Source organism: Trematomus bernacchii, unplaced genomic scaffold, assembly GCF_902827165.1.
Source record: "Trematomus bernacchii unplaced genomic scaffold, fTreBer1.1, whole genome shotgun sequence".
Lineage (NCBI taxonomy): Eukaryota > Metazoa > Chordata > Actinopteri > Perciformes > Nototheniidae > Trematomus > Trematomus bernacchii.
In genome coordinates this window covers 3,269,733-3,289,596 of record NW_022988007.1, presented here as the reverse complement: position 1 = coordinate 3,289,596, position 19,864 = coordinate 3,269,733, and the positions used below count along the sequence as shown (strand labels likewise).

The 19,864-nt window shown below is 41.0% G+C and overlaps 1 protein-coding gene and 1 pseudogene across 1 annotated transcript; one reads left to right on the top strand and one right to left on the bottom strand.

Moving 5' to 3' along the window:
• Positions 1-13,564, top strand: part of LOC117472144 — an 18,978-nt pseudogene extending 5,414 nt beyond the window's left edge.
• A 3,151-nt stretch (positions 13,565-16,715) lies between these two features.
• On the bottom strand, positions 16,716-18,573 carry bsx (brain-specific homeobox). The gene is made up of 3 exons (XM_034117373.1): positions 18,330-18,573; positions 17,612-17,802; positions 16,716-17,072 (listed from the first exon to the last, which is right to left on the bottom strand). The coding sequence occupies exons 1-3, from the start codon at positions 18,571-18,573 to the stop codon at positions 16,827-16,829; spliced, it is 681 nt and encodes a 226-aa protein (XP_033973264.1). The 3' UTR covers positions 16,716-16,826.
• Positions 18,574-19,864: the final 1,291 nt, after the last annotated feature.

Genomic DNA, 19,864 nt, shown 5'->3' with positions numbered 1-19,864 from the left:
TTGTGAACCATTCCCCCGCTAGTAGCTCTCAAATACACTGTCATTAGTGAGTCCGGAGGTGAAAACATGAAAATGATCTGTAAATACAGGCACCTAATCCCCCTCATCTGTTTCAATTTCACAAGTCTCTGATAAGGCGTAGCGCTCTTTGTTTGAGGACATCATCATTCTAATAATGGTCTAATGCCTCTTGTTCCTTTGACCTCTAAGTAAAGACCTATGTGAATGTGGAACACTTCCTTTAGATATGGAAATGTCATTAATAAAGCTGCGTAACAAGAATTAAATCAATTACTGATAATAGGATGAGACTACCAGACATATATTCCATTTAGTTTTATATCTCCCATCTGCCTATTTCATACAGCTCAGCAATAGAGCTGCTACATATGATACACATATCAGTTTTAGGCTTGTTGTATTGCACATGAGATCATTTTTAATATTGTCATTCTTCAACCCTGCAGCCAGCAGCCCACCCAGGATTCCTATTCTGACCTACGCTATGACCCCAACTGGAGGACCAACCTGAGGGGAGCCGGCCGCTTCGATGACAGTCCACATATTTCTGTTGAGGAATATTATCAAGCTCCTAAAGAGAAATCCAGTCAGCCATGTTGTGACAGACAAGGACTTGTAATGAAAGGAGGATACAGATACATCGTCAACTCATGTCCAGCTGTTGCAGTGACTCCTCATCTGGCTTGTGATGAGTCTGAGCCGTACTGCCTACACCCACAAAACGCTCAGACTGGCTCAGCTACACCTCCCCACCATGAGCTACAACCTCCATCACCTGAGGCGGACCATTCAAAGCCACCCTGTGGCAAAAATACACTGAAAGGATTCAGAAGGAAAAGTGTAAATAGTTGTGACAATGCAGGGGAAAATAGAACAACTCAAATACAGCAAATTAGCACTTCCAAATATCCAAAGGTTTCATTGAACAAAAAGCTAGAAAGTCTTGCAGAGGACATCGTGGAACGCAACAAAATGACCCTGGGGCGCAACAGCTCCAAACGTGGCTCCTATGTGAGTGTTCATGCACTTAAGCAGGAGAGGCCTCATAAAGTCAATAAGGTTTGTATAATCCCATCAATAATGTCTGCTAATGGTAAAAATTACGGAATGACAGTTAGATCTTTGATATGTGATAAAAAAAGAAAAAATACATTTTCCGCTCTGTAATAGGCTGCAGTTCCAGCAGCAGCCACCAGGAGCTGCCCTAACACACTGACCATGGTTCCCGGTGCCCAGCTAGCTATTGTTACACTAACAGGATTTAAGATTGGCTCTCACTGGGGATAGACTACCGAAGAATATTGGAATACACTTTATTTTGAGTGTGTGGGGCTTGTTTGCTGATCAACCTATCTATTGGACTTACTGTTTTTCTCCAGCGTAGGTTGTTTGTTTTGGGAACTGAAGGAAGCAGATTCTGGTTGTAGTAGGCTAATTATTGAGGTATTATGCCCGCTTTTGGGTTAGGGTCAGCTTTTGGCAAGTGTGTGGTGTTTCATATTTTAAGACATGTATTGTTTTGTTTTTTTTTGCAAATGAACCTGATGTGATAGTGATGATTGTGCTTTGGTATTTATGGCAATGACTTAATCCATTGAACTCGGCTATACTAACAGTTTTAAACACAGAGGTCAGGGTTATGGCTTGTTAGTGCTCATGCACAAGTGCTATTGTGTCTTTACATCTTTCAGACGTCGTATTTAGCGTGCACTTAGGTGATCAGTAGTCAAGTGTCAGTATATTACTCTTTGAAGCTTTTTCTGATCTGAGACAATATCAATGGGCGATTGCTTGAACGCATCTCTTTTTCCTGAGCTGAATATAGAGCAATATTGTTTTTCCCTTCTGCATGAACCCAATGTTATGCTCATTTAGTATTATCATTGCTTTCTATATGCCTTTTAGTCATCTCAGACAACTAAGAGAATATTGTATGATGTTTGCCCTGACCCAGTCTGGAAAATTAATTTGGCTGAGGAGCATAGCTGTTTTTATCTGCCTTCTTCTTCACCATATGAAAAGAACCATGTCTGGCTATGCAGTGCTTATTATGAGTTGATGTGTACAACATCAGAGACGCATGTTTACCAATAGGCTCTTAGACATCCCTGCACCTGGCACAGTGGCATAATTGGTTGGGATGGCCTGCATTCCCCATTTTGTTGGGCCACAAGACTGTTTGCTTCCTATAATACCCCCCAACCATCTGAGCCCCAGCCCTTCACAATGTCTCATATCATCACCATTTACATAGTCAAGAGCCGTTAGCTTTGTGCAATGGTAAACAGAGCCAGAGCCTTTCCCTCTCTGGACCCCTTGTGTTTTGTCATTTCCCCTCTGAATTTGCTTATTAGTTTCCATCGCCCTGTCTCCCCTAAGATGTGTCTTACTTAATGGGGGACATAGGGCACAAAAGAAGGGGCATTCATTTACACGTATCTATTTCCTGTTTCAAGATAGGATTCATCATTGTGTTGGGGTTGTTTCAAAAGCAACATTATTTTGCATAAAACAAAACTGAAAAGGCTTTAAAAAATGTTAAACCATATTTTAGAAGCAAATAAAAAAATATAATAATAATGTCAGTAAAAGCTGCAGTTCATTGAAGCTTGAGATGACATACAGGTCATCACATGTTAAACATCCAATAGGTCTACAGAGGCACAGTTTCCACTATGCTCATAGATTAGAGTTTTGAATATATCGGTTTATTTTCACGCACACTAAATGAAAATATTAAAAATCAAAGTAGACAAATATAATAGTTTCTTCAGTATTGGGAGATAAAATATTAAAGGTCAGATAAACTTGTAATAACTATGATAACCACACATCTTCTATAACAAAGCTTGTTGTGCTTCCTCCCACCTTCTCTGTCCAAAAGCTCCTCACAAAAGAAAGCAACAGTCAGTACACAAATGGCATCAGTCTTACAAATCAAGCTTTTCACAAATCAGTCCAGAAAAGTCACTCGTTACGTGGGCCTTTTAAAACTCCCCATTTGGTCTTTTAAAGAGTGCGGCCATCTGACGGCAACTGATAATTAGACGTGTTATTAAATGTACAACAATTTCCTAATGCAGCAAATGTTTAGCTGGGCCAAGTGGGAGAGTGGCAGCAGCAATGATTGGCTTCATCGGGGCCCGGGCCTCCTTTGATAAAGACAGAAGTAGCAGATCAATCTTCTGCTATTGCACTCACCCCTTAGAGTCCCTACTCCTCTCGCAGGCCCTCACTTCAAAGCCAGGGCAACATAATGTACAATCTTTTAATAGCTTTAGACCAAAGCTCTGGGGAGCTCTCTGCCACTGTATACCCTGCCTCAGTCTAAACACCTAATCAAGATTACCTGGGCCGGCCACAATAGCAGCTAAATGCAATTCAAGATCTACAGCCCCTTTGAAGTCTTCATTGGGAAAAGCAGATGTTTCCCGGGTACAGGAGGTAATACAGCTTGCTGCAATTGCCAGACTTTGTTGTGACATCGTCTCACAGAGAGGCAATTACGAGCCTCCCAATTTAGTAAAAAAGATATTACACAGCTTACCGTGCTCAAAATGCAATACAGGCTTGATCATTTGCTCCAACTGATTGGGATGTTTATAATGGGTGACAAAAGGCAGGGGGAATAGGTGATGGTTAGAGGTGCAGAGTGTGTGTGTGTGTGTGTGTGTGTGTGTGTGTGTGTGTGTGTGTGTGTGTGTGTGTGTGTGTGTGTGTGCGTGTGTGTTGTGTGTGCGCGTGCGTGCGTGACACTGCCTATTCTTATTGATCATCTGTAACAGCACCCAATGTATAACAGTATTTCTGTCATTTTGAAAAAACATTCTTCCATTTTGTCGGTCAGTTCACGTATGGTTCAGATAATAACCAAAAGCAAACCAATGTACCTGAAAGCTAGAGAAAAGGACCATACAGCTTCAATGATGAAACAGCATATGGTCCTGGAGGTTTGTCTGACAGTGCCCTGAATTCTTCCCAGTATAACAGTAACATGTCAGCGTATTATACACATTCACAAACACACTTATTGATGGATATGGTACAACTGGATCCACTCACTCCTTGTGACCTTCACCTATTCAAGCTCACAGAATTGGTGGCATTCAGTGAAAAAGTCTTCAGCCTGTCAATACCATTGATCCACTCAGATGGTCCTCTGCCGCTGAGGGGAGCCCTGAAGTTAACTAAATGATTTTCATTACAGCATTAGCAGAACACATTCTCATGGCTCAAATGGGTACATTAGGAACAACTGAAACAGGAAAATCGACGCAATATGATGTGGTGGAATAAGACAGGCACTGATAGTAATGGATGCAGTATTGATAACCCTGAGTAGCTGTTGTTGTGTATGTTTTAATTGGCCTTCCCAAAGGCTTTAGTTTCTAGTGTATATCTTTTATTTCAACATTTTCAGTATCAGTATTTTGCTTTCTCTTTCTGATCTGTCTAAAAGTGCTTAAGGAGTCAGCTAGCAGAGTAAATCAGGTTTAGGAACATCCTGGTCCTCTCCCTTGGTTAACATGTGAGCCCAGTGTAATGTGAACATGTAGTAAAACATACTTTTGTTTGTGTTTATGGAATCTCTGTTGCCAGTTCCAGCAATGGCCACATAGCTGCTGCACAGCTGAGACACCATCACTTAAGCTTTTAATTTCCTTTAGGGAATGTGCACACAATCATTGGTGGTGTTTCTGCACTAGGGTTTGCCAGAGATGATTTAAATAAAAAGAAAATAGGAGTCTGAGTAAAAAAGGAGAAGATTGGAGGAGCGTTATTATTGTGAGCACTTGAGCAGCCACCTTGACGCTGCCAAGCAGATGAGAATACATATTTTCCCTCTGGAATGGGCAAAGCTGATGTTTGCTAAATCAGTGGCATTAGATGCATGAGACACTCGCTCACAGGCCTCCTGCTAAATAATTTGGTGAGATCATGCGAAGAACAGCTCCAGCCCTTGTTACACTGGGAGAGAATTCAGCCTCTTATCCAGAGCTCATGTGTGTCTGCTGTTGTTTTGGGTGTGAGTGGTTGGTTCATGCTTTGTGCTCAACCCCATTTCAAAGCAAGAAAAAAACACCTAAGATCTTGAAAAAGCTACACTTTGCATGTTGGCATATCTTACAGAAATGCAGAGGATTTAAAATATCTAGATTCCACGGCAGCAGTCTTTGAATATGAAAAGGCAGATTTAGTGAAGTGCTGTTGTGTAGTGTTTTGATGCGCGTCTCTTTGCCCTTCACAGCTCAGCACTCACCAAAGTCTGGCTGGGATTTTGCAGCTTTTCTACAGAACCGCTGATCCAAATAACATTACACTCAGCACTGCTCTCTTCCTGGTGCACGGCTAAACACATGCCATGTGTGAGATCATCAAAACTCAGATAAACACACATATACAAACACACAGACAACTGTCATTGTGTTATTACATTTACAAGGCAAGGCAATTTTATTTATATAGCACCTGTCAACACAAGGCAATTCAAAGTGCTTTACGAAATGAAAGACATTAAGAGCATTAAGAAATAGAGCAGTGGAAACACATTTTAAGATAATAAAAAAACATAAAACAAGCTCATATAGAATAAGACAGGTATAAAATACATGAATACAAGTTACAGTGCAGTGTAAGATATGAATAGTTTATTAAAAAGCAGCGGCAAAATAACGTTTTTTTTGCTTTGTTCAAACACAGTGTTTTAATGAAAGTGTGTAGGTGACTATCTGTTATTTCTATTTAGAATGGAGGTTAAACATGCTATATGCTGGGCCACCCATGCTAAGTCTTTCAATCAGTCTTGTCTATATCACTACCTTTTTGCTCTGACATTCTACATCAATGAAAAAATGTTGTTCTCAAACTGTTAATCCTATTATAACCCCAGTTCACCCAGATCAGTGAAGAAAAGAAAACCCAGCGGGAAGAATACCCCAACCGTCAGCAGCGGCAGCAGCAGCAGCCCCCCCCTGCCCGGGGGTCACAGCTGAGTGGGGGGACTGTCTGAGCTCAACACTGGCCACACCAGCCTCTGTAACTCAGCCAAATCCTCAGAAGACATCTTCCTCACAGCCTCTGCTGCCCAGCATCCACCTGAACATCCACCTGAACACTTCCCATCTCCATCCTTTTATCCAGCGGGGTGGCCAGGATGACATCATCAATTGACACCTCCTCACTGGAGCCCCCCATCTGAAGTTGAACTTGCCTTTTTCCCTGGATGTCAACAAACGAATCACCACCGAATCCTGAAGAGTAGTCCTGAACAATGGCAAAGGTGAGCCTTTTATATACGTATACATCTTTTTTCTGACCAAGATTAGAAAGATACTGCATTTGAAGCATTGGAGAAATGCTGCAGCAGGTAGTTCATAGAAAGAGAGACAGACATGGACTCATTAAAGCAAACACTACAGTGAACTGACATCCCAAATGAAAGCATAATGGTTTATGAAAAAGACTGCTAGCACTGAGGCAAGTACAACAATGAAAAGGAATAAGAATGTGCAATACATACAATTATAAAAAGGGAAAATACATTTTTGTTTAGTAGTCTATTACAATGGAAACTTCGTTTTTATCCACCAATTACTTTGCGTTCCAGGACAACTGCATTAAAGTGGCCCCTATCCTGTGAAGGGGAGCACCACAAGTGTCCAACTGAGACCCACACTAAGCCGTTTCCACAAAACCTCCCCGGGACCCCCAGCACCACTCTGTCCCCAGGCTCAGGCCTCGCAGTGCTGCCCCCTATAAGAGAGTGGATGACAGGGAGAGAGCCTGAGCCGAGCCCCGAGGACACAGAGTCTCACACTGACGGATACAGGAAGCTCAGGACCAGAGCAACGTACAAGGTGTGTGTGTGTGTGTGTGTGTGTGTGTGTGTGTGTGTGGTGTGTGTGTGTGTGTGTGTGTGTGTGTGTGTGTGTGTGTGTGTGTGTGTGTGTGTGTGTGTGTGTGTGTGTGTGTGTGTGTGTGTGTGTGTGTGTGTGTGTGTGTGTGTGTGTGTGATCTTCATATGTGCCCTGAAAGGAGGGATAATGACTGTTCAAAGGTTTGATTCCTTGTCTTTGTGTATGCCATCTAATCTGGGATGTCTCCTATGAAAAGGATTTGTATAATTGTCTGAAATACATGCATTTTAAAACTGTGTTAAAAAAAGGCTCAAGGTCCACATAATTTACTCAAAACATACTGAATAATTGCGTTCAAGTTAGAAAAAGAAGATCTCATTATGCAGTTAACAAAAGTGACACATGAATTCTTCAATGGAGTGGCATTCCCCTTTAATCCCACGTACACAAGAGGTTACACAAATAAATGCCTCTTTGAAGTCCCCAAATAATCCCATCAGCTGTCTCATGCAGGGACAGCTTAATCCAGCAGGAGTGTTCTGGTGAGTAAGGCACAAAACATCAGGTTAATTGTCTAGCTCCACTAAGCTACACTTAATTGCTATAAGATGATGACTATATAAACCACAAGGCTGCAGGCTCTGAAAAGCCGTTTAAAGATGTGTTAGAGGATAAGGTGATTAGAAGCAAGAGAGTCTGAGGCACAGGGCCACTAAAGATGCCCATTTGCATTTAATGATTTGGCTGTTTGTATTTTCCCCCCTCTCTGGTTTGCCAGGCTGAGATATTGAAATATTGAAATACAGGTGACTGTCATTGTCATAAAAACAATTGTCCATGATTAAAACTCACCTCAGCATTGATGCAAACTGACTATTGATATTTCATAGCTTTTTTTGCTTTCATGTTTTCAGTGTCTTTTACATGACATTACATTACGTTACTTGTTAGACGCTTCTATCCAAGCGACTTACATACTCAATACTGTGGACAATCCCCACAGGAGCAATTTGGGGTGAAGTGTCTCAGGGACACAACGACATGCTGACTGCAGAGGGGTTTGAACCTGTGACCCCCTGATCCAAACACCTACGCCACACGCCTCTTCTTCACACACAAAGCCTGTGTGATCTCTGTGTGTGCAGAGATAGTACCAGGTCTGCACATGGCTGGACATGCTCTCAGTGAATGATACACTTCTTACACAAAATGTCCCCAACAGGGACAAACAGAGAAATCCAGGCATGAACACAGACGATTGATTATGTATGATGTATATAGTGTGTCATATTTATTGTTACAATAACTAACAATTGAGTTAAGTAGACCCCAGCAAGGCCGCCGAGTGCTCCGAGTGGTATTCATACTGGAGCCTTCACATGTTCATCCTGTGGTGCCCAACACCACTCATCCCCTGACCTCCCCTCTCTCCCACCATGTTAGCCATCATGTCTGACGAGATTACTGACTCAATTTGTAAAGCAGTCTTGCTGTAGTGCCCCGGCATGAAAGCAGATGAGCGTGACTTAGGGGTTCTAGAAGGGAAGGGGGCCTGGAAAGAAAGAGACCCTGTTGTGTCCATGGCCGACGGAGAACAAATTGAAATCCCCCCTCTGAAAAGCAGCCAGTACAATCTGGAATGATTAGCTCTATGTTGTCTGGGACAGCTTGTGGATTGCACACACACACACACACACACACACACACACACACACACACACACACACACACACACACACACACACACAACACACACACACACACACACACACACACACGCACACACACACACACACACACACACACACACACTCACACACACACACACACACACACACACTCACACACACACACACACACTCACACACACACACACACACTCACACACACACCACACACACACACTCACACTCACACACCACACACACACACACCACACTCACACACACACACACACACACACACACACACACACACACTCACACTCACACTCACACTCACGCTCACACTCTCAAATCATCATCATCATCATCACCAACTGCTGTGAATGAAGGGGAATACAGTTGTTCTCTTTGTGTCTCCCCTATCAGCCAAACACTGTTGCACACACACTAATGTGAAGTACTAATATGTTTCTGGTTTATTTGAAATAATAGTTTATTTAGTATGACCAAGACAACCACTATCATTAAACACCACTGCAGAGACACACATTTATCCTAATCCACAGAAGAAGACATCAACACATTTTTTTGATTAAGAGCTGATCTTACCACAATGTGAAAGCAACGATCCATGTGTCATCACTTTAACGTTAAAATACAATTAAACAATACTCTAATAAAGCGTTCTGATAAGCATGTCTCTGTAGGGCTCTACTTGGCTCTGTGGTGCTTTGAGCTAAATGCTAACACCATCATTGCAGAGCTCACAGTGATGGCAGTTATTAGGTCAATACGGTGTATGACGTTGCTGCGCTGTGTGGATTTGTATATGTGTGTTTTACACTTTTACGGCCAAGAACAGGCGTGAACCAACGTGTGGCTGGGTGGACTGGGTTTTTTCAGCTTTCCACAGAACTACTGAATCAAATAACTTAAAGCACCACTCTTCTTTGAGTCCTCAGCTCGAACACCCCACTTTACGTAAGTTGTTCCTATTGGCCAGATAATATACGTGTGTATACATTTACACAAACACAGACCTGTCTCTCTTTATAGTATGATGGGGAAAAGACAAAGTGACAACGTGGTTATTATACATTGGAAATATTTCACATATGTGCAAACTTTGGTCTGTTGGTGTCGCTAGATGGATTAGTCAGAGGTTGTTAGAAGTAGTGTCACAAGTCATTAGGATCCTTCTCTGGAAACCATCGGTACTAAATTGTATGACCCCAATCCAATAGTTGTTAAGACATTTCAACTAAATTGTCATCTGCATGGTGGCAGGAGATCATTATAGTGGGCTTCCTCACCTGGGGATGTTGAATGTCTGTACCAAATAACATGGCAATCCATTCAATAGTTCAATAGTTCAGTCTGTACTGTATCGCCATCTTTTGAGCCACGTGACGTCACAAGTGTGGCTGAAAGCATCAAAACAGTCTCCGGGTATGATGTGTATGGCTTAGCGTGAAACAATCAGTCTCGATCACTATGTGATCTTCTAAATGCATCATGTGAACCCAATGAGAGATGTCAAAGCTGGTCATAATTGAAGTCAGGATTTTATTTTTTGACCCATTCTGCCGTTTTGACCGCCATCAAAGCAAATGGAGTTCAGTTCAACAAAGGTCATCTCCAAATGAAGTATTCAAAAGCTTCACTGTTTGACACAGATTCAAACTATACTCTCTCTCCCTCCCTCTCTCAGGCATACAGTCTTAAAGACTACAAGCAGCTGAAGTCAGATATACATCTGCGAGGCCTGGGCCCTGACTACACAGCAGCTGAACAGACAGTAAGTATTAGCAGGGGTTCATTTACCTCCTTTTCAAACATTTCTTATTCCCATCACATAAAGAAAAGTTTAGGGGGACTTTACCGCAGATATATTTCAGATATATAACTAAAATAATTTGTAGAATTGACAGAGCAAGAGAAACGGTAATCGTTCCAAAAGTAGCTGACAAGCCGTGAGATGCACATCTGCCTCTGTTGCCTCCATTTCAGATGTCTGCTATATCATTATCCACATGTAACCATTTGATCAGAGGACAAGAAATAAATGATGACACAGAAGAACTAAATACAAAAGCTCTCTTACGTACCATGAAGTTATCGTTTGCTGTAAAGCCATATTACCTTGAGGAGTGACTCGCAGATAGGATTTAGTTTGGACAAACATGTTCAGCTGTCCCCAAACTGATGTCCAAAAGTGTCATTGTGTATCCACTAACCCTCTTCCAATGGTCCGAGTTCATCATTTAAAGGCTCCCATGCTGTTTCACAGATAAAATGACATTTACAAAGCAAATGAGAGCACTCCTAAGAAGCTAAGTGCTCTGGGCTGTGATGTATCTGTTGTTAATCCTCTGTTGTAAAAAGTGAGCATGTTTGACCAATTTCCACAAGATTGAGCCCTGGGCATCTCCAGGTCCGAGCCTATTAGTGAGTGATATGTCTAAATGTTGATCGGCCCGCTGAAAGGCCCGCTGTGTTTGGTATTGTTGGGCTACGTGGAGAGGCTCTGTCGGAGGGGGAGCACAAAGAGAAGAGCCTTAAGAGAGAACTGACTGAGTTAATTAAACCTCTCCTTCTCTCTTACCATCATCATGCTGAGAAAATGAAACGACAGAAGCTGTATTCAAATGTGATCCGTGAGCAGAACAAAAACATAAGTAGGATCCCCTTTCTACTGGCCAAGGACCCGGAAGGCAGCGACAAGAAAGTTCCCAGGATGAAGGTGTGTGTGTTAATCTTTTTGAGTGTGTGTGTCCTCGTGTGAAACCTAGCACATCCCTTTTCAAAACAGTCTGTTTTTTAACTGAGACAAATTGTTACTTAGCAAAATGACAAATAAAGAGTGCAGGAGATTATGGAGAATGTCTCTGCAGGGCTCCTCTCCGGACTCACTGAGCAGGAATAACTGGTGTCGCGCCGCTGCTTAGCAATTACTCATAAAATACTGTGTACTGAACACTAGATAACCTTTAAATTACAGTTGTGTTTTAAGTGACATATTCTTGTTATGAATGAATATAATCAAAACAAAACATCATGATGATTGAAAGTCATCAAGTTGTTTTACTACAGAAGGGGGTACTGCAGATAGAGTTCAGATGAATGCTCATATACATACTGTGTACATATATTACACCTGACTTATAACTAGGTTTGATTGAATAACTATGGTCAACTAACCTGTTACTTATTGGTAATCCAACTGAAGCGTTGACTTTCATTTCACGTTTTATGTCAACACATTTCACATAACAGTACGAGGTTAGTTGAAAGCAATAACAGTAGGTAAACAAATGATATTTGTATTAATATTAGGTTCAACTTAATATTATTGCTTTCAACTAACCTAATACAGTTATGTGAAATGTGTTGACATAAAACATGTAAATAAAGTCAACGTTTCAGTTTTCCAGTGCAGACAGAAGGTGGTCATGTGATGATGTCATGTGGTCATGTGATACTAAAACACAACCAAGGCTCTGAGCTCTCTCCGGGGTTTTACTGCATGTCAGCATCCTGTGGGACTGTTCCCATCTTTCCACACAGATGATAGCTAAATACACTATTTTACCTTGAGTTTTGAAATGTTTTATAACAAGAAAACAATTGAAGCTATACTGAGAGTCATAGCATCTACTGTAATATATGTTTTATTTATCAGGAGAGTTTCACAACCATGTACTATGTACTTTACATGAGAGAAACACAACATGACATTGTTTGAGGTCACAGTGAACAGTTTTTACAGACATTTCTGAGTAGCATTTCTATCATTAGTAACTACATTAACATCTGATGATCTCTCTCTCCCTCTCTTTCAATCTTAGGCCTTGGAATATGCCAAGACCATAGCCAAACCTGTGGCGTCTCAAACCCCCAAACAGAGAGAGCAGCGGTCCGAGGGCTCCACTGAGCGCGCTCCGTACCTGGAGGGCCTGGACCACCCCCCACCGGACACACTGGAAGTCCTTAGACAGCGGCATGAAGAAGAAAAGCAGGCTGTGGCACTCTTCAGGAGGGTTCATGCTGTCTGAAGCAAGGAGGCCGTCTATTTGATATGAGACCTTATATCTACACACTATGATATTTGCATTCATTTACTAGGGCTAGTTTCAAATCTATATTAACTACCAGAAACATATTGGCACGTTTTTCAAAATATTTATCAAAAGATAGATAAATATCATTTCTGAAAAGATTGGCCGCCTTAGCTAGCTTCTGTGTTGCTCTCAGTACTGGGTATACCATGTCTGATTTGACAAGAAATGCATTGTATGACTTATTGGTGTTTGTTTTAACCATAGATGCTAGAATGTAGTTCTACAATGGTAATTCTAAAGCTTGTGAGCCTAGATTTTGGGAGTCAATGTAGCCACAACATTTTTTAAACTAAACAAAGACAAAGCACATAGAATGAACTACTGGGACCTTCTTCTTGAAGTGTACTGTAAAAAAAGGAAGGAGCAGTTTATGTAGAACTGTGTCTGACCGTTAAAGGAACTGCAGTGTAAAGCACTGTGATATTAGATTAGGCTGCGTTCTGCCTTCTGAATTACAATTCTCTTGGACCCATTGTTGCAATGCTTGTATCATTAGCTACCTACAGCTTAGTAATGTATACATTCAAGTCTGGGTCAGCCTGGTGTTTGTTGTAGCGGCATGTTGACACGTTCTCATGGTAAAGCAGTGTGATTCCTCTTTAATGACGTCTCACTGACAGTGGCACAGTCCCAGGGAGGACTTTGGAACTTGGAATATCTATGCTAATGTATGTTCCAAAATACTAAACAAAACATATCTTTATATTATTTTCTTTGTACCCAAACATGTATAGCACCTGTGACACATGTTCCAGTGACTGCAGTCTCTGTGATCACGTGGTAGATGAAACAGTTGATATTTTATAAAGCTGCACGTCAATGAAAATACATTTTTGGCACTCATTATATTTATCAAATCCTTATTAACTTGGCACCCCAAAGAGCAGCTTTGCACGAATAAATGTTCACACTGTGGGATGAACACTGTCTGACATATCCAACCTGCTAGAATGATTCTTCAGTGTACTGAGAATGAATGATGAAGCACACACACACACACACACACACACACACACACACACACACACACACACACACACACACACACACACACACACACACACACACACACACACACACACACACACACACACACACACACACACACACACACACACACACACACACACACACACACACACACACACACACACACACAATAAACAATATATAAAACGCAATATTGATGTGATATTATTGAATATGCTAAATGATCAGACACATAATGGCACAATAGACTTTGTCCTTTTGCTGAAGGAGAGGTAAATGTCCCTGGGGACTCATGTCTTTAACGACATTAAGTGATAGAACGTCATAGTCCAATCCCAACCATCCCAGACCACTGATGCCCACACTACATCTTTCATGGAAGAGACAGGTGATCAAATATAGATATCATTACCCCATTACACCTGCATTACACCGTTTCATCTAGAATACTCCACACACCAATTGTTGGTGTTCCCACTTTTACAGTGTAGAACGTCCTGCTCAAATCACAGATGACACTCTGAAGGTCCCCTCATGTGGTCTCAGTCCTGGTTCTGTAGCCATGTTCTAATATAAACTCCACCCCAATACGAAACACTCAAGCAGCTCATTTTACTAATTGAACCCTCAGATCATTATCAAAGCACTATTTACCTCTGTGCAATATTTTAATTAGATTATAGTCTCTATTTAACCCATCATGGGCTCTTTGAAGCTCTGTGTTTTTAGTGTTAAGTCCTCAGACAGAGCCCTTTTTAATTTAATGAGAAACGCTGCCTATCCAGACTGAGTCACTGCATCTTTTTTAGGTCCCACCTACTCATTTTTCGCCATTGAAATCCAGTTAATTGAAGGAGTCTTTCGCTGCTATACATGAAGGGGGCCAAATTAGCATCCCTTTTTGCCCATTGGGAAGCCCGGGGAGACGAGGGTCTTTGATGTGAGGAGCTTTCAGCCGCGGCAGGCTTCCTGTGAGTGAGCTGATGGCCCTGCTATTAGGGCCAAATGCAGATGCGTCCATGTGTTGCAAAACGCTTAATCTTTTAATTGATCACCTTCTGCATGGCCTATTCTCCACATCGTTTTTTTTCCTCACTGACCTAATCACATTTTGAAGAAGGGATGAATTGCTTTTCAAAAACCCAGGAAAGAACGGCAAGTCCTGTACGAAGGTGAAAAGAGCACGGCATGAATTTGTGCAAATGCCTAAGAGATGATCTCTTATCACATTATTGATTAGACAGTATAACCCCTTCACCCTACATATGTTAAAATAAATAGTTGACTATACACTCAGAGACGGTTCATTCATGCCTCTCACCGCAGCGTTGGTCTGTGGACCAAAGGGAACACACTCCCATGAGGCAGGTGACTTTTCTGTTTGTTGATATGAAATCTGTTGAACAAGATTATTTGAATGAAATATTCTGGACCACTGGTAAAGTACTCATTAGTGAACTAATGAAATATCACTGAAAAAGTGTAAACACTTTCTTTTCCTCCACCATATTGATGAGGACAATACTGATGCACGGAATTCCAAATCCAAATCATAACCTTACTAAATCAAATAGATAATAAAAACAATATTCACTGACAGTGAATTGCCTAAATCTGATTAAAATGATATTAAATATTTCTTAGATTTTTCTTTTTGTTCCATTCCATCCTCAAAAACAGTAGCATAATAAAATGTCTACAAAAATATTATTTTTGGAAAACTTTTTTTTCTATGACCATATTGTGCACAAACCCCCAGAATAATGTGGTTAAGCTGCATTTATACACACATTTATTCTTTGCCGTAATACATTCTCATATTGCACATTTGGGTTGACTTTTGACTTTAATTTGAGTAGATATCATTGTTTAAATATATTAACATTGGTAACCATATTGACTGAATTCCAAATATCCTTTCTATCTCTAGAGCTGAGCTGGACTCATCTTTTTTTTAATTAGTCTAAAGAAATAATACTTTTTACATCTTAATATGTTGACTGTTCTTATACGTTTTTTGCACATCTACCCTCAAGCGTTTACCACTGGGAAAGGCATTTATTTCCCCTGCTCTTTATTAAAGATCATGTAACTGTGTACCTGAAACAACTTCACCAAACAAACTGCTGCTTTCTCCTGAATTTCATTCGTAAATATCCGCATCGTTTGATTAGAAATATCCGTGTTAGTGGACTTGTCTGGTAATGAACATAGAGTGGTTTATCTTAGGGAGGAATATAAAAGTATCTTATTACCACATGCGGCTGGAATAATAATAATGCTACATTCATTTTATATTTATGTGGTTCAATTTGAGACTTTTCCACATGATTCCTTGTTAATTGAGGTATAACAATACAGTATATACAACAAAGACAAATGAGCTTTAAAAATGTATAGCAGAAGCCGATAATCGATGTATCATTTATATACTATATATATATACATGTCAATTTACACACAAATATAAATCACAGAATTGTCATCGACCAAAAATGGATTTAAAAAAATGTTCAACAATATGGTAACGGAAAATTAAATATAAAAAGTAGTCTGATTGAGGAGCAAAATGATAGCTATAAAAGAGAAGCTTGGACAACTTTGTTTGCGATAAAAGTGCAAAAAGATGGGGTAGCATGCGGCTCGTTCATAATCATCTGTAGCCTGTGTGTCCGTCCCAAAATAAAAAAGACATTGGTTTGACATTTTACAATACACACATGTCTACACGATTGAAAATAAAAATAATAATAATAACAATAATAATAATAATAATAATAATAATAATAATAATAATAATAATAATAATAATAATAATAATAATAATAGTAAGCCTAATAATAATACTTATTAGTACTATTATTATTATTATTATTATTATTATTATTATTATTATTATTATTATTATTATTATTATTATTATTATTATTATTATTATTATTATAATAATAGGTAGGCCTATATTCCGCGTTTTGTCAGACGTCACAACACGAAAATGCTCATAAAAATCTAAAAACCAATGGGCCCACCTCTGGGTTTAAATACATATTAACATTGTGTTGCAGGCAGCCGTTCCCCGTTAAACGGTAACGCGCGTATCAAATGAAAGGGAGCGGCCGGTGTTATCTACAGTGATTTACAGTGTGGCGTTGCCCGGTACAAACCGACCTCTACTATAGTAGATGGTCCGGGGAGCAAATGTCCTCCTCAATGTCCACATCGTCCTCGTCCTCGTGCAGCAGGTAGTCCGGCTGCGGCGCGCGCTCCTCCGCGCTCCTCTCCTCGCTCTCGCTGGAGTTCTCCGCGGACCTCTCCCCGGACCTCTCCCCGGACCTCTCCCCGGGGCTCTTCCGCTCGTCCTGCACCTTCCTCAGCTGCTTCTTGTGCTTCATCCGCCGGTTCTGGAACCACGTTTTCACCTGCAGGGGGAAGTGTCAGAGAGTGTGTGTCAGAAAAAAGTCCCATATTTATTGTTTTGCAATCTAAAGAAATACCAAAAAGCATCAATAAAAACGACCTTTTCGTTTTTTAGAAAAACATTAACGATTAAAGAGGTGCTCCTGAATTTATTTCCTGGTTGTATTATTTATGTAACCTAATATAGAATATAGCCTACTCAATTACTCAGAATTACACTACAGCAATTCCTAGAAAATATTAGAATTAGAAATAGCCAGTTAACTAAATTAATTAATTTTGATCTTATAATAAATAGACTATACACGTTATGCCAATGCCGTTCTCTGTTGTTTGTTTTTCAGACAGCCTATCATTTATTTGATATGATAATATAATTAATGTTCTCTCTGTAGCCTATCTCCCGCAGTCGGGGCTTCAAGTGTGTGTGTGTGTGTGTGTGTGTGTGTGTGTGTGTGTGTGTGTGTGTGTGTGTGTGTGTGTGTGTGTGTGTGTGTGTGTGTGTGTGTGTGTGTGTGTGTGTGTGTGTGTGTGTGTGTACCTGTGTCTCGGACAGGCTGAGCGCAGTGGCCAGCTCCACTCTCTCCGGGGTGGACAGGTACCTCTGGATCTCGAACCTCTTCTCCAGGCCGGACAGCTGAGAGTCGGAGAACACGGTGCGGGCCTTCCGGCGCCGGCAGTGTTTCCCCGGTAGCTCCGCGTGGTGCTGGAACAGGGCCGGCATCTGCATCCCTGCAGGACAGGACCAGGGTTAGAGGTCTCACATTTCATCAAAAATAAATATATAGTCTGAGAAACTAAGTTCACTGTGTGTAATGAATTAGCTTCGGGTTCATTCTAGTTTCATAATGACTTATCGATGGCTTTTAGTGAATGTAAAATCATAACTTAGTTTGTATAATCAGAAGCAAACATTATACACATATCAGAAAATATCAATTATACACATTTTACTGCAGAAAAAAAACAACATAACAACGATCCTTAAAGAAATAATAATGACTAAGTATCGACAAATCTGAATAAATCTTCAGATGCTCCACCAGCCAACCATTATAATACATTTCAACCTGTCTGTCACGGAGTGGTGTTAGATCCCACTCTCAGTATTGAATATCAATCTCTATATTCCTGACTTTCATTGATAAAATGAGCAGATAAGGAGTTTATAAATATAGGAAGGAACTTCTTTAGTCCAGGCAGGCCTGTCTGACAGGAGGCTTCTGTCTGTCGGGTCTCTCACGGCCGTGTATGCTTACCGGAAGTGAAGAAGTACTGGTGGTGCTCCGGCTTGTGGAGGTGGTGGTGCGGATGTGGTGCCAGTATTGGGGTTGGCATCAGGGGGTAGCCATAATCCAGGATGGGCATCCGGGAGGCCAGGGAGCTGCAGAAGGGCGAGGGGATGACCTCTCTCAGCGGCTTGGGTTTGTGCAGCAGGATGTCCTCAATGAAAAACGACGTGGACCTGTGCGCGGGCGCCGCGGACAGGTAGTTCATGCTCATGGTGCTGGTGGTTATTAAAGAAGCTTCTGAAGCTGCATCAACATCTGCTCTGCTTCCAGCTTCAGCTCCTGTTATCACTGAACTCACACAGATATCAGTGGGAGGGCAGATTTCCAGCAGGCATTTATTCAGACAGATAGCGGATTGGGGAAATTGATTTACGCACCAGCCAATAAGAGCTCTGGATGGGCGGAGGGGAGATGTGAGGGGCCTGTGTCTCCTTCTGATTGGCTAAGACTTGTTCAGGCTCTATGAATCAGGTCGGTCGCTCACCGTGGTGCTGAAACACTTTATTGGTATTGTCGCAGTTTTACTTTTTTGGAAGGAACATCTATTTTCCATTTCAAGACAGTTCTGATCTGTTTTAAATATGTCACAGTGTTATACTCCATGGTTAAACATTTGAATAACTATATTCCCAGTAGTCTGGTGATGTAAAAGATGAAAAGCTTCATTCTGCCGAAGGAATATGCAGCTTTTGTGTTATTGTTGTTGTCTGCTACGCTCCGACGTGTCTGGTTAAGCACGTGCTATTTGCACGTATGCAGGCTATTTGTGTGTATTTCACCGAATCGAAAATTGTGTTTTTATCGGTGGGATATTTATTTAATATCGCTATAAGATGAGAGCTGAACCATTTAATGTAATTTATAATTCATATCTTTCTATAATAATACACGAGGGACCTCGACACCAAACTTTAAAATGATTTAGGCCTATATTGAAGTTTGAACATGTGACCACAGAGTGTTTTTTAATTGTCTGGTAAATTCACTCGGGTACTTCATTTTTCCTTCATGTTAGTTTTTGAATGAAGTCATGTCGCCTGTGTCACATGAGGATTGTTCTGATTCAGGTCTGCCTAGTAATTCCGCCCAAATTGGCTGTAATTGTCGGTATTAAAAACTGGGAGAGTACAAGTGCCGCTCCTGTGCCCATTTGCAAAAGAAAGCTGCGCTATAATTTGTTGATATGGTGTTGTCATCACATTTCCAATCAGGCCGCTTAATGTGAAAGTGTCTTAATGTAGGCAGAATTCACGCTGCAATGCTATTAGGCAATTAAGGGAGATGTTAGAGCGGAAGTTGTAATCCTTGGGCTAGAGGACAGGATTTCCATTTGATCAGATGGAGGGAGAACAAATTAATTATTGGGAATCAGTTGCTGTGGAAAAGTGCTCTGCGGCATTAGTTTGCATATTGTGTTCAATTGACGCGTGTGCTCAGTATGTAAATTGGCATAGTTGGCTGGTTGCAATAAAACACCTTTTGGGTTAAAGGCGACTAACGCT

What these genes read in the sequence shown, in the direction of transcription:
- bsx (XM_034117373.1), bottom strand. Translation starts at nt 18,573, where the DNA reads ATGAGCATGAACTACCTGTCCGCGGCGCCCGCGCACAGGTCCACGTCG. An exon ending in CCAGTACTTCTTCACTTCCG is followed by an intron (nt 17,803 to 18,329) that starts GTAAGCATACAC and finishes CCTGTCCTGCAG; the next exon opens with GGATGCAGATGCCGGCCCTG. An exon ending in TCAGCCTGTCCGAGACACAG is followed by an intron (nt 17,073 to 17,611) that starts GTACACACACAC and finishes TTCCCCCTGCAG; the next exon opens with GTGAAAACGTGGTTCCAGAA.